The 15,382-nt window shown below is 33.4% G+C and overlaps 2 protein-coding genes across 2 annotated transcripts; one reads left to right on the forward strand and one right to left on the reverse strand.

The window, feature by feature from the left end:
- The first annotated feature begins 7,700 nt into the window (after positions 1-7,700).
- On the forward strand, positions 7,701-14,282 carry LOC133293449 (dehydrogenase/reductase SDR family member FEY-like). The gene is made up of 8 exons (XM_061492026.1): positions 7,701-7,972; positions 8,431-8,551; positions 8,747-8,864; positions 9,088-9,224; positions 10,436-10,537; positions 11,025-11,117; positions 13,410-13,482; positions 13,677-14,282. The coding sequence occupies exons 1-8, from the start codon at positions 7,746-7,748 to the stop codon at positions 13,934-13,936; spliced, it is 1,131 nt and encodes a 376-aa protein (XP_061348010.1). The 5' UTR covers positions 7,701-7,745; the 3' UTR covers positions 13,937-14,282.
- Positions 14,283-14,547: 265 nt separating this feature from the next.
- LOC133293407 (mavicyanin) lies at positions 14,548-15,382 on the reverse strand. The gene is made up of 2 exons (XM_061491975.1): positions 15,220-15,382; positions 14,548-14,750 (listed from the first exon to the last, which is right to left on the reverse strand). The coding sequence occupies exons 1-2, from the start codon at positions 15,365-15,367 to the stop codon at positions 14,548-14,550; spliced, it is 351 nt and encodes a 116-aa protein (XP_061347959.1). The 5' UTR covers positions 15,368-15,382.

Genomic DNA, 15,382 nt, shown 5'->3' on the forward strand with positions numbered 1-15,382 from the left:
CATCACATTTCTCCCTCGTACCTTAGAGATGGAGAAAGCTCAAAGATGGGCAAATTTAGCCCCACAACAATCGGACTTGCAATACATGAATGCGCAGCCCCAAAGTCAAACAACACATCAATGTCATATCCACCAATGTAAACTATACCTCTCATGAGGTTCGGAGCTCTATTGGACCGCTGACGGTCCCAAGTGTAAACTCGATCGGTCACTGATGGTGTAGGAACCATCTGAAATAGAATGACTTGGATGACTGCGGCTCTGGCAACAGGTGGGTGATAGTATCTAGAATAGTGGCCCTCTTTGCCACAATTAAAGCAATTGATTTAGCCGGTGGAACAAGGTCTAACTTGTAATCTCCCACAACCGGTGCATCTTGGAATGGTGGGTGGCCTCGTCGAGCTCCCCTGCTGAGCAAAAGTTCTCTTAAACTTATTGAGCTTCTGTCTGACATGTAGTTATTTCCCTTTACTTTTGTTATCATACCTCTTGTCCCTCCCTTTAGAGGAACCACTAATTCCTTTTGTCTCAAACTCTTTAGTTCCCTTTGCGTTGCTGATTACACAGACGTCCTCTACGTCATGACACTACTGGATCAAAATGCCAAAGTCTCTGGATGTAGCTCCGGCAATCCTCTCAGCTATCTCATCATGTAGGCCTCTATGGAACTTAGAAGCTAGGAACTCATGTGTAAGCATTTCTAATCTAAAATTAGCAAATTTGGCTAACTCGTGGAATTAAGCCAAGTACTTATCCACAGTCGTAGAGCCCTGCACTAGGCGTTCAAACTCTCCCTGCTTACGCTCTATCACATTATAAGGGAAATAATTCCCCAAAGAATGGCCAAGTCATAATTTGGCCCTGTATCTCGTAACCCTGATAGGTGTTCGTCCACCACTCATGTGTATCACCTTCAAGCATTTAGGTGGCAAACAACAACTTCTGCGAATTTGTACACTCCATTACTCGAAAAATATTATCAAGCGCTTGAAGCCATCTAGCTACAATGATAGGATCATGACTCCATCGAATGGAGGTGCATTATGCTTATGAAAAGCATTCAGCCTACGTTCTCTTGCCTCCTGGTCCTCAATCGGCTCGTAGTAAGGCTGAGTCATACTGAAATAGCGACTCACGTTCTCCATGTTGTTCTGTCCAACGTCCTTATGAACATACGTCCCTCCATTTCTATTCCCATCCTGGTGATGGAACGAAGGCGGTGGCGGTGCTGATGGCGGATGTTGGCCGTCATTACGACCAGTCTTCATCTCCTCTAATATGACTCGTATCGTGGTTATGTTCGCCAATCAATTTGCCTTTCGGTCTGCCTCTCACATGGTGTCCATCATAGCCTGATTAGCCTCTATAATCGCATCTAACTCAGCTTGCATAGCAGCCTACATCTTAGCCAATGTAGCTGCAATAGGATTGAACGCCCATTTGTTGTCGCTTGAGCACTCCTAAGGTTAACCATAACTTTTCACATGTTACACAAAGACATGAGTTGATCAGACTCACGCTCGACGGTCACAAATGCATCATTATGGTAGGTTCTACGAGTAACTCACAAGACATCCTAACACTCACAATATATCTTCGGTTATTGCAATACATAAGGATTTTCCCTAGAAAGTTTGCTCTGATACCATAAAATGTAACACCCTGTTTGTAGCCGATGTATTAACATACAAATGGTATTTAAAGCGCGACTTGCAATAATAAATCGCGGAAGCAACATACTATTTTTTTCAAATAAACAAGGCTAATCCCCATAATGGATTAATTTTTTCTTTTAATAACAATCCTTATGTAATTGCAACACTAAAATAAATTTGAAATACCTCGTACTCATAAATAACAATTCAAAAGCATCCATAACTCATGGTGCTACAATACAAATACTTAAGTCAACAAATAAATAGATTATTTAATAGTGACATAGACAACCCCTAAGCTCACCACAAATAACAACATAATCAATCGAGTCTAGTCATACTAAAGTCTCCTCATGGTAGAATGGATAATCATAATATGCATGACTCATAACAATAATAAAATCTCTATGCTAGCCTTTTGCCTCTATTAGTGTTCGTCTCACGAACATCATCTCCTTAAAATGTGCCCCAAAAAAGGGTGAGATTTTTAACAGAAATCTCAGTAAGACAAGGAGTTCTCAAGGAATCCTCCACCCTAAGCTAATTTACAGGTATAATATAAGTTCTAAAATAATGCAGACAATATATAAAGAAGCAACTTAATAACAAGATAAGGGGAATGGCTATACCGCGCCATTTATAGCAGTATATAAAATGAGCATGTCACACAATATATCAAATGAGTATGCAATGCCGCATATGTCCATGTCATGTGTGTATGCATTCTACTGATCAGAGAATAAAATGTAGGGATTACGTACGTCTACAACCCACAGTACAAGAAGTCCACCATGTACCTCACACACGGAGTTACCATCTTGCATGTGGTCTGAGATGCTCAGGGATTACTGTCTCATGTAGAATACCCCACATATATATACATATGGCAAATGCACTATATCATAATCCACCTCAACAACATATCCAATACTTATAATATAAACAGATATAATTTCATAATTCAGCTCAACAACTTATCCAATACTCATAACATAAACAAATATTATTCCATAAAACATATCATGCACATAAACCAACCCCCCGTGGGATTTGGCGGAACAAGCAACAGATAAAATTGAGAACCAAAAGCTTATCGGTATCGGTAAAGTCCTCTTATACCAACTCAGTATCAACGTGGTCACCAACAACCAAACAATCCAGCGAGTCACAATCTGGTTTAATGGCAAACACATCATCAATAATAATATCTTACAATTTCATGTCAAATGGAACATGTTTTTTTTTTCGTTTAGCATATTGTAGGCTTCTCCTAAAGCCCCCAAGCACAAACTATCTTTACCATTTTAAAAATTATAGTTGCAACTCTTTACCAAAAATTCTAATATTTTAATATGTTAAACTAGACATCTCACGCTTTCCAACGACATATTTTAAGTCTCATTTGGAGTTGTATAACTCCGGTTATGTTTTTCGCAAAGTGACTACTGCAAACTGAATTTCCAGCAACAAAGACGCGACTTCAAACTGACATTGCGATCAAACCACTTATTCAATGGAAACGAAATTTTGGAAAGTTGTATCCCTATTTCTTAGCTTCACATAGGTCCAAACGACATTCAATTTGGAGCTCTATAGCTCCAGATATCGAATTTTTACTAAAATAGGTTCATTGTTGTCTATATATCCGGATATCATATCCGGATATTTCGCGACAGTGGCCAAAAACAGCTGCCAAGCACGAAATTATCCATTAAAATGCAATATTTTACCTAGATACATCTATCCCATCATCTTAGCATGCATTTTAACACTTATGTTTATCAATCAACGTTCAAGTTATCAAAACTCATAATTTTACATTTTCAAATCATGTTGTTTTTATAAAAACACTAAGGGAAGTGTTGAGGTATATACCCATGAGCTTTAAAACAAAAAAAGGAAAAGTCTTCATGGTCTACAACCCACTTACCACTGTTGCCAAGGTAAGAGCACGAAAATGGTTCTTCAAAGTTGGTTCTTTTCTCTCTCAAGGTTGGTTCTTTCTTATTCCAAGGCTTGAACACAAGTGAAGATGATGACTCAAGGTCTCAAGGATGAAAGGTGGTCACTCATAAACTCAAGACATCAAGCTTAACCCTTCAAGATGGTATTTTTCTCCTCTAACATCACTAACAACTAGTGTTTACAAGGTTAGGATGATCCAATGGTGAAGAAATGTGATAACTTTGGTTTGTTTCTTGAAGAATGATGAAATCCTAGAGGAGGAGAATATTTTCTGCCATGAAAGGAAATGGAGAGGGTGGTGTACGTAGAAGTTTGTAAACTGACTTAGGATTTAGTGCCCATTACTATTTATAGTGGCACACACTTAAACTAACAATATTAGTTTAATTAGTTTCGCTCTTCATTTAACTCCAAAATTTCATATTATTAACCTAGACATTTTTCTAGGAATTATCATATTTTTACATTAATATTTTGAGATATTTTTCCGATACGCACTTTCTACTGCGAAATAGTCGATATTAGTTCTAACATCACGTTTACGATTTTTATCTCAAATTTGATATTCTTGACCTAGATATTTTTCTAGGAATATTCGTATTTTTATTTCTATTTTTCGAGTTACTTCACAGGTATCCATTTATAATATCTGATGTTTTCACTTTCCTTCTGAAAAATGACTTAATATTAATTATCATGCTCTTTCCATATTTATCCAAAATTAATTATGAAATTATTTCTTAAATCATATTTAACTCATTAATTTCTTAATTTAGCAATGCGAGTTCTTACAGTGAACTTGACTCTTAAACATTGTTTCTAGTTTTGATAAGCACGTAATTTTTGCAATAGAGTCACTACCCACAATCACTTTTATGTGTTCTCTACACTAAGTAAACTCAGACCTTCAAGGATATCCTATAATTCTGCAACATAAACATGTTAAATCCAATGGCAGATAAGTATTATTAACACTAATAGAAAATACTAACTATTATAGATATTTTTAAAAGATAAGCTAACTATTAGTACTAATAACCTATTATTATTAAAAAATATTATATATAAAATAATTAAAAAATTAAAATTTAGGGAGAGACAGACGAGGATTGGTCGCTCCTGGTCAAATCCCTATGTTATAAACAAGAGTGAGGATATTCTAACTACCAAAAACTCTCACTACTAACTTACTACCCATTACATCACCATTGGATCAAAGAAAGAGAATGTTAAAAAAAATTTGAAGAGAGAGAAAATGTTAATCTAATGGTGATTAGATAGGTAGTAAGTTGGTAGTAGAAAATTTTGGTAGTTAGAATATCCCTATTCTATAAACAAATCCTTCAAGCCTTATTATTAAAAAATATTATTTATATATATATATATATATATATATATATATATACATCCACTAGGTTTAGCCTAGTGGTGGGGGGTGTGTGAGTTAGGTGTATGTAGTGTGAGGATGTGTGTTCAATTCTCATGTAATGAAAAAATAAAATAAAATATTATACATAAAATAATTAAAAAAATTAAAATTTAGGGAGAAGCGAGCATTGGTCCGCCCCTGGTCAAATCCCTATCTTATAAGCAAATCCTTCAAGCCATTGTCCATCGATACCTCTTACATGCTCCGGAGACCATTTGGCACAGAGGGGGAGGCTAGGGTGGGCGGCTGCCCCCCTCCCCCTCCCAAAAAAAAAATTGAATTTTTTTAATGCAATTAAAGGCTAAACGTGGTACTATTGTTACTGTTAAATGCGCTTCTTCTGGGTACTTTGGTTTGAGATCCAAGTTGAAATCTATCTCTACTTCACCTAATGTGTGTGTTATGTATAACCTTTTCTGCATTTTCTTTTTTATTTTCATATGCTATGTTTTGGTTAATGAAAGCTTTGGCCTTTTTGCCACCATTTTGCTCTCTTTTTATTTGTATGGCTGTGTTTCTCTTTGTGTAGTGGTTTCATGTAGAGAAAATGAGTTTGCTCTAACTTAAAAGATTCACTTTTTTGGGAAATTTGGTTACAGTCTTCTATTTTTCTTTTTTAAAAAAATTGTAGTTAAAAACATTGTTTTAGTTAAGGCACTCTTTTTTTTAATTATTGCTTTAAATTATTTTTTATGTTTGTTAGACCCGGGCAACAGTACACTTTTTAGTCTTTGAAATGTTGTTAAATGTTAATATTTTTGTAAGAAATTATCTAAATGAGTTCCATAAAGGTATGAAGTCAAAAGGTAAAGAAAATACTGATATTATACAAGACAAAAAATTTAATTTTCGCCCCTCCCCTTCAATTCTGGCTCCGCCACTGATTTCGCAGCACCACTGTGTTCAGGTTCATCTATTCTGGCTTTGGTGAGTGCCACTTATAATTTGGTGCAGTGGTGGACGAATGGAAAGGCTAAGGAGACAGTACCCCTACCCCTCAAGTTTATACAAATCTTTAGACGTGAACACTATTTATGCATTTTTTTGTAATATAATTAGTGATCACCCCCTCAAAACATATAAAATTCTGTTATTGGGGCACCATTTATATTTTTTTTTCATATAAATAATCATAATTTAAAAAAATATATATTATAATTCACCCCTTGAAAAAATTATCTAGCTTTGTCATCCACATATCTACTCCGGAACTAGGGGTAAATCACAAATGCTCTTGCACTGGTTTAAACCGTTTAATACATTAATATATATAAACACTATAAAATAATAATACTTCAATTAATATAATGTTTGATATTGGCTCTTTTAAGACACCAGACTTGAGTTTTTATTAAACCGAAGTTGACCTCAGTCAAACTTAATTCAGCTCGATTCATTTCGGACTTTAATTAAAGATGTTAGATTAAAATGAATAAGCAGAATAGATTATGAAATATTTAACCTTTGAAAATGTAATAAATGTATCAAATTATACAGTTAATAGATAATTTTGTCATTGTTTTATAAAACAATTATTATTATTTTGCTCTTTTTAAAATTATGTATCAATTTATTTCTTTGCTAAAATTTTGTTCTAATTTATTCATATTTGATTAAAGTTTAACCGACACTTACTCAATAAGTAACTTATCAAAAATTAAGGATGGATAAAATTTTAGTAAAAAATTATTACATAATTTAAAGAAAGAAAAACTAATATATAATTTTTAAAAATAAAAAATAAAATAATAAAATAATAAATAAGAGGAAAATAATCCATCAAAATTAAAATATCGATTCCTAATGTACCAAAAAAAAAAAAAATATCGATTCCTAGTCACACACCTCAAGAGTGAAGGATCACAATCATAAAAGATTAGTCTCACACTTATATTCAGTGTTAATAAAACCAGATGGACCGACTGGGTCGACCCAAAAATCGATAAATCGGTTATATAACCAGTTCAATTGAAATAATGGACCGATCATGCATCAGAATCGGTGCGACCCGGTTCGATTCGGCCGATTTTCATGAAAACCGGTGACCCGATCGGTTAACCGGAGATCCGGTCCGGTCTTAAAAAAAAGAATTCCAAATTTGTGTTTTTAAAAAAAGAAAATCATAATGGACATTTGAATATTTTTTTGTTTATTATTGACTTACATAAGTTATGTACCTACAACACCATATTATTTTAATTATGCACTATGCAGAAAATTTTGATTTGATTTATAGTTAAAGATGTCATTTTCTGAACCTAAAACCTCGTATCACGATTATTATATTTTTGTTTGATCATTTTATTAGATAATAATATGTTATTTATTATTTTTTATATTAAAATATTTGAAATATTTATCATTTTTTTGGATATTTGAATATGTTTATAATTTTTTAATATAAATTATAAAATTGCATATAATAACCAGATCATGCAGGAGACACATTGACTAGTACCTCGACCGGGACAATGACCGGGCCGGTTTTAATAACATTGTTTATATTTGTTTTGTTTTAAAATAACTTTTAATCATACACTCGGACGAGTGAACTCATCCGAGTCGACTCAACTCAGCTCTAACACACTGGGTGACTCACTCACAAATCACAATATAGAAATCAATCGAAGCAAGTACACATACTTTTTGTGTCCTGCTAAAGACAGATCTCAGATTCTCTACGCTAACAGGGAGAGATGGCAACGGCGTCGTCTTCAAGCGAGGAAGCATTGAAGAGGAAGAAGAAGAAGCAGGGTTTGGGTTGGATAGAGTGGTTGAGAGGTTGGTTCCACTTGATCTACGAAATGCTTTTCCAACGAATCATGGCAAGCCATTTGCACAATCCCATGCCACTACCACCTCTCAATGATCTCACTTGCATTGTTACCGGATCCACCAGTGGCATTGGCCTTGAAATCGCCAGGTTTCATTCATTTTTTATTTTTATTTTTTTTTAATATTCGTTAAAAACAATGTTAATAAATAATGGGTTTTTTGTTTCCAAAAGAAAAAAATAATGGGTTTTCATTTTTGAACAAAAAAAGTTTTACTTTTGGAACTGGGGTTGGTGTTTGTTGTGTGATTATGGAAAAAGGGACAATTTTGAGAAGTGGGTGTGTGTTGTTTATGTGGTTATTATTGTAGTTTGTTGGAAAGGAGGGACCTTTGTAGTTCTTTTTATTAAATGGGTCATAAATGATATATATTGTTTTGGTTACTGTGTTTAGCTCACTTGCAACTCAAGGTAGTCAAAGTCATGTGAGTTTGGGAATATATTTAATTTAAGTTCTGGAGTTTGACTCTGTCAACTTTTTTTTGTTTAGAAAAAAAAATGGAGTTGTTGATAATTTGGGGGATTTTTTGGTTCTTCACATGATGCAGGCAATTGGCACAATCTGGGGCCCATGTTGTTATGGCCGTGAGGAATACAAAGGCGGCTCAGGAGTTGATCCAGAAATGGCAGAATGAATCTGCAGGACTGGGTATTGCTCTCAATGTTGAGGTAACATATATGTTCACTACTCTGGAAACTTTTGTATGTTGATCTGTGTGCTTGGATTAGCTAATTTTATTTTTAGGAAATGCTCAAAAGAGACTGCTGGTTTTTGAATAGCTTTTTTGAGTGTAAGTAAGCTTAATTCAAACATCTTTGTCAGGATTACTTCTGGTCATTGACATTTCCTTCTGGTTTGTCAAGGTGATGGTAGTTGATCTTCTCTCATTGGATTCTGTGGCGAGGTTTGCTGAAGCATGGAATGCACGCTCAGCACCCTTGCATGTTCTCATTAATAATGCTGGAATTTTCTCCATTGGTGGTTGGTATTTTTGATGAAGATTGCTGCTGAATTTTGGCCTTTCTTGGTTGTATCTGTTTATGATTTGAGTACATAATGATATTTTTTTGGGATCACATATTGAAGTATACTTAACTTTTATCATTTTTTGTTGTGACAAAATTATTGGGGTTACAGTAGTGATAGATACTTCCAGATTGGTTTAGTGTAACTAATCCACTCACCTGTTATTCTTCTTATTCAGAGCCACAAAAGTTTTCGAAAGATGGTTATGAACAACACTTGCAAGTGAATCATCTCGCTCCTGCTTTGCTTTCGATACTTCTTTTGCCATCGCTTATGAGGGGTTCTCCTAGTCGAATTGTTAATTTGAATTCCGTTGTAAGTCTCTTGCTCTTTGAACACTAATATATGTACATAGAATGCGATCTGACACATCAAAGTTTATTCTTATTTATTTTTCAGTCAACTTATTGCTTTTTATTTATGTACTATACTACCATTTATGATAACTTTTTTACTTTTGATAGATGGTTTGTTTGATTGATTCAACTTTTATTGCTTATTGGTTCTTAATGCCTGGATCTTATGAAAATATAGTCAATAATGTGCATATCTTCTCATTTGTTTTGTCATTAAGAATTTGGAAACTTTTGACTGTTGTTACACATTGCTATCTAAGGCAAATCAGTTTGTAATTTTCTCTGTTGCTAGTACTGGAATATGTACAATCTTTTGCATCAAATTTGATTATTTAATGCTTTGAGTTACTTTGTTTTCTTTTGCTTATTCAGAAAATTAATGTCGTAAGTTAAATTCTTCTTTGTGGTGCATTGTCAACTTCTGTTGGACAATTTAATTAGCAAGAAACAACTATATCATCATCATCTTTCTCTAATATTTCCTGTTATTCAGTTCATAATTGTATGAACCTTTCTTTAGTTGAAAAAATACAATGATGTTTCTGTGAACACATTAAATTTCAAGAATCTGAAGTTAAAAACTTATTTATTTGTCTTATTAATGATTCTTGCTTGATTAAATACTTATGTACTTGAAATACTGACTTGAAATTTTGAAATAATTTTGAACAAATGGAAAGGATTATACAACATGAAACTGGCTGATAAAATAATTAATAGAACATCAAAGTAAAGTCTGTAAGAAGTTCCTGAAAAAATAAGAATTTATACAGAACCTTATTTTTCTATGAAAGAATAAATTCTTTAAGGAAAAGAGAAATAAAGTCAAATGCTTCATTAACTGGTGTATACCACGGTTTTAAAAGTCAGATGCTTTATAAAGAGGAAACATGTTAAACAAGTTACTAGTGTAAGTAATAAAGCCCGTGGATTGATGTTTGGCTGGTATTTATCTGTAATATTATTACTTTCATTCAACTTTCTATGATTTTTTATGCTGTTGAATGTTGATTGACTTTATTGCTGTCTTTATAGTGAAGTAATTATTCCTGGAAAATTGAAAATGTTATTTATAGTGATAAACTACTAGCTCTATCATTATTTTTTAACCTCTCTTACCCTCGTAAAACTTAAAGTGCTTTATCTTTTCTTTGCACCCTTTTTCTGTAGATGCATCATATTGGCTTTGTTGACGCTGAAGACATGAATGTCACATCTGGAAAAAGAAAATTTTCTAGTATGGTGGGGTACTCAAGCAGCAAGTTGGCACAGGTACACTTCCCTTTTAAAGTTTTGACAATTTGATGGCCTGAAAGCCTTTTTACGAATAAGTTTTTTGATCAAATGAGGTTTTATGTCTAGTTATTTATTTCTTCTGTTAAAATCATATACGCTTAACTGGTTCTGCATAATTCCACTGATAAGGTCTTGCCACAAATAAAATGTATTTTTCTGTATAAGTGCTCTGTCACTCTAACCACTTAATTATTACTAATTTTGATGATTGATATAATTATGTCATCAAATGATTGATATTTTCTTTCGTTTAAAAAGTATAGTGTACACTAATTTAGGATAACAGAGTATAAAACAATTATGGATTGATAAGTAATTTTGTTACATGGGATATGCATGACAAAACATTCACTCCAATGGTGTATTTTGACAAATTAATCCAACAAAAGGTTAGAGTGACAGATTATGTTTACCTTCCATCTTGAAGTTGTAAATGAAACTAGAGCTGGCATTTCTATTGCAGATTATGTTTAGTAGTGTTCTTCATAAGCGACTCCCTGCTGAAGCTGGCATCGGTGTATTGTGCGTATCACCTGGAATTGTCCAGACCAATGTTGTAAGTCCTTCAAAAAATTTGAACTTCTGTCTCCAGATGGAACATGTACAACTATAATTTTAACCTTTTTATATCTATTCTTTTGTTTTAATAAATTCGTGACAAATCGATATAAATTATGCCAAAGAACAAATTTTTGATCTAATTATTCTTTTACAATAGTGCAACAGAAAACCTTCAGAAGTTATCTTTTGCATCAGAATATTTGCCCTGCAATTTTCTTATGCCCCTTAACTGTATCTGTGTCTGTGTCAACCTTAATGCCATAACAATATATATGGGTGGAGGGAGAACATTGTATTTTTTGGTATATACTTTTATACCATAAGTAGTACAACATAACCAGAGAATTTTGCAAGATCCTAGGAATCTTAATTTTTCTTCAACATGAAATCATACCGAGATACTGGATTTAAAATTTATAAATTGGACTAGCACAAGTTGAGATGCCTTCAAGAATTCGATCTTTAAAGTCCAAAATTTCTATACCTCAGTTGGAATCTAGAAGTAATACAGGGAAACTCAGATTAATTTTTAACTTTGATTTTAATTTGATACTTAGCTCCCTTAATGTTTGTTTTAAATATTTGAAATGTAATTGACTTTTTAACTGGGGTAATTATATATAAATATCTTAACAATGCCGGCTTTTTGACCGTTTTATCCCTTATTAATTAAAAAATAACCACTTTGTCCCTATTTTAAAATTATACACCAAATTATCCCTGTTTAATCGATTAATTAACACACTTAATCGATTAAGTACGGAAAAAAATACTTAATCGATTATAAACTTCTTTTAATCGATTAAATTGCGGTTCCAAAGAAAAAGTGCCACAACAAAAAAAGCAAAAGAGCACAAAAATAAATACAATCTGCCTCCATCCCCACCAAAGCTACCAATCATTGGAAATCTTCATCAACTAGGCACACTCCCACACCGCTCCTTTCAAGCACTCTCTCAAACGTATGGCCCTCTCATGTTGATGCAGCTTGGACAAACAAAAACTCTTATGGTTTCATCAGCGGATATTGCCAGAGAAATAATAAAAACACAGACTTTTCATTTGTTCCAATATGATGGCTGGTACAGAATGAGAAAGAACATTCATAAAACTTAACAGAAAAAGAAAAAGAAAAAGAACACAAACTTTCCTTTACTAGCCAAACATGTTGAATCACCTGTGACAGAAAACTCTTTGGTTGTGCCTCTTGATTGTGAATGGACTTGGCACTGTCATAGGGTTTAATCCTTTTTAGGAGAAAATACAGATGGCAAAACGCTTCATCAAAGACACTGCCACAACCACCTCACGTGGCTCTTTTGCTCTTCGCTACCTTAAGGCCTAAACCGATTACAATATTTTTTGCTCTTTTGCTCTGTTGTTGTGGCACTTTTTCTAAGGAATCGCCGTTTAATCGATTAAAAGAAGTTTATAATCGATTAAGTTTTTTTTTCCATACTTAATCGATTAACTGTGTTAAGTAATCGACTAACCAGGGATAATTTAGTATATAATTTTGAAACATGGATAATTTGGTGTATAGTTTTGAAACAGGGACAAAGTGGTTATTTTTTAATTAATAAGGGATAAAGGGGTTAAAAAGCCTAACAATGCCTGTAATGATTAGTTTGCATTAGATTAATTTTGAGCTTGTACTGATAGATGCTTTTGTGATGATTATTAATCCATCGCTAAAGTTGAGCTTTAATGTAAATAGTAGTCTGGTAGGACTAATATTTGAAATGTATATGCTTGACAAAAGTAGATGAATGGGAATTAACTGGGGATGCTGATATTTCTGCAACGGAACTTTTGCTTCTTCGGAAGAATGATCAATAGTGTCAATTAGATAGAAGAGAATATGAAACTTAAGGTTGGTTAAATAAAACTCTTGAGATGTATCTAAAACAGTATACTATTAAATACCTCTGAGGGTAAATGGTAAATTTTTTAGGTCATCTTATCGTGTCTATTGTTTTAAAATGCTAAGCTGCTAAGGGCCTGCTTGTTTTATATTTTTGGGGGATTTAGAATCCTGTCTGGCCCTCTAGGAATTGATCATAAAATAATTTCATCCTGTTTGGATAATTTCATTGCTATAATTTCTGGTCATAACTCATAATTTGTGATTATAATAGTTTGACTCCAAATCTCTGGAGTGATAGTTATTTAATTTCATAATTTTGTTGTTGTATAATGGGATATCTTTGGTCATTGATTTGTTGGTTTTTGCTGCATTTTTTACAAGTTTCTGCTTTGCTTATACTTTCAACTTTATCTAATGCAGGCAAGGGATCTTCCTAAAATTGTTCAAGCTGGGTATCATTTGATACCTTACTTTATCTTTAATGCTCAAGAAGGTTTGTTTAATGAATGTTTTCATGTTTGAAGTACTTTACAATCGTTAGTTTTTAATACACTGCAAAATATGGATTTTAGTTTGGGTAATATATTACTACGACATGATCCATCGGTCCTAGTTATGGAATGTTGTGAAAGTGTAGAAAATGTTGAGTACTGACCATGAAGATACATCACTTATACTACAATGCAGGTGCTAGGAGCGCTCTTTTTGCTGCTACTGATCCTCAAGTTTCAGAGTATTGTGAATTGTTGAAAGCAGATGAGTGGCCTGTTTGCGCCTTTATTTCACAAGATTGTCGTCCAACAAATCCATCAGAAGAAGCACATGACATTCAAACATCATATGAAGTATGGGAGAAGACATTAGAGATGATTGGCCTTCCTTCAGATGCTGTGGAGAGGCTTATAGAGGGAGAAGAAGTTAAATGTCGTTATGGTCAAGAACACTAGTCTAATTTACAATGATGGCCGCATAACACTTTATTAGCAGAAAGTGTCACCACAAGCTCCCCCTTAATCATGTGTAAGGGCACTTTCATTATTTATAATTGAGTAAACTTTAGGAGAAGAACCCTTTTATATTTTTTGGGCTAGATTAATATACCTATAGACAGCTTTTCTACTATCATATGTGCTTTTGTAGCGAAAGTTTCCATATCCAAAAAGTTTATGTACATCCATTTTGATCATATTTTTGTACTCAACTGCCACCTGTTCCTAGTGGGAGAATCTGGTCATAAACGTGTGTTCTGACCACAAAGTTTTGAGGGTTGCTGACATTTAATTAATTACCTCTAGGTGGAACTTGCACTTATATGCTAATTTTTGCTTCTTGACGTAATTTTCAAGGATTTTGTCACCCTTCTTGCTTTCAATTTTTGTTGTTGTTGTAGTAGTATAATTCAGTCTTCGTAGCATTGATGAAATGCTTATTTTTTTTAAAATAAAAATATACAAAGTCTATGGTAATATAAAATGATTTGTCGCAATTCTATGTTACTCTCAATTGCACCAATATAACCGAATGAAAACGTCTTTGATTATTCAAGCCAGAGGAACAACTAAGGAATTACATTGATGTCGAGCTTCTGCCCATTTTCACAGTGATCATTTATTCCACATATGAACCATGCTCTGCCTTCCTTTAAAATTACTGAGTCATTGCCACTACTGAAACGCCGTATATACGAGTCCTTTATGCAATTCTCATAACCTGTATAATCCACTTGCAGTACATTGTGTAGGCCCCTTTCATAGTTGAACACTATCAACAAAAGTATGAACAAGTTTATGTAGTTTGTTCAATATAATTCAGTGTCCCAGTGAAAATTATAAACTGTTCTGCATATAATATATTCAATGCAATGAATTATGCAAACATGTACCATTTTGGTTTATATATGATGCCAATATGTGTTAATCTACATTTGTTCTTTGATTCAGTTCTTTTGTAAAAATTAATTTGTATTAACTTGATTTTATAAAAACTTAATTTTGCTAACGAGTTTGCCATAGGGTGATTCATATTGATTTGATAGATTTAAATAAAAATTACTTTAGATGTGTAATTAAAAAAATATTTTTTTTTAAAATATGTACTTAAAAAGTGGATTTCTATTCAATTAATGAAGTGATATTTTGCAACCAAAATCATGTTTGCCTTAAAACAAGTCTTTCCATGGTTCAGATGCATAACCAAACACATTATATTTATGAATGTGAAGTACTCTTACCTAGTACATCACCAACGTGGAATTCTATTCCATCTGGCCAGTTGTTGAAATCATAGAGGTCATCCCAACCATAGCCGTCACCAACAATGAAGATTTCTCCCTTTGCATAGAGCAAGTAAATGCAAGCCGAGAGGCAAAGGTAGAACATGATTATACTGGAAAA

The sequence above is a fragment of the Gastrolobium bilobum genome, unplaced genomic scaffold (assembly GCF_033153095.1).
Source record: "Gastrolobium bilobum isolate Gb01-03AN ecotype WA unplaced genomic scaffold, APGP_CSIRO_Gbil_v1 utg18566, whole genome shotgun sequence".
In the NCBI taxonomy this organism is placed as follows: Eukaryota; Viridiplantae; Streptophyta; class Magnoliopsida; order Fabales; family Fabaceae; genus Gastrolobium; species Gastrolobium bilobum.

Coding starts and splice junctions, on each gene's coding strand:
- LOC133293449 (XM_061492026.1), top strand. CDS start 7,746: ATGGCAACGGCGTCGTCTTCAAGCGAGGAAGCATTGAAGAGGAAGAAG. Junction 8,552..8,746: donor GTATTGCTCTCAATGTTGAG/GTAACATATATG, acceptor TGGTTTGTCAAG/GTGATGGTAGTTGATCTTCT. Junction 11,118..13,409: donor GAATTGTCCAGACCAATGTT/GTAAGTCCTTCA, acceptor TATCTAATGCAG/GCAAGGGATCTTCCTAAAAT.
- LOC133293407 (XM_061491975.1), bottom strand. CDS start 15,367: ATGTTCTACCTTTGCCTCTCGGCTTGCATTTACTTGCTCTATGCAAAG. Junction 14,751..15,219: donor CCACGTTGGTGATGTACTAG/GTAAGAGTACTT, acceptor TTTTGTTGATAG/TGTTCAACTATGAAAGGGGC.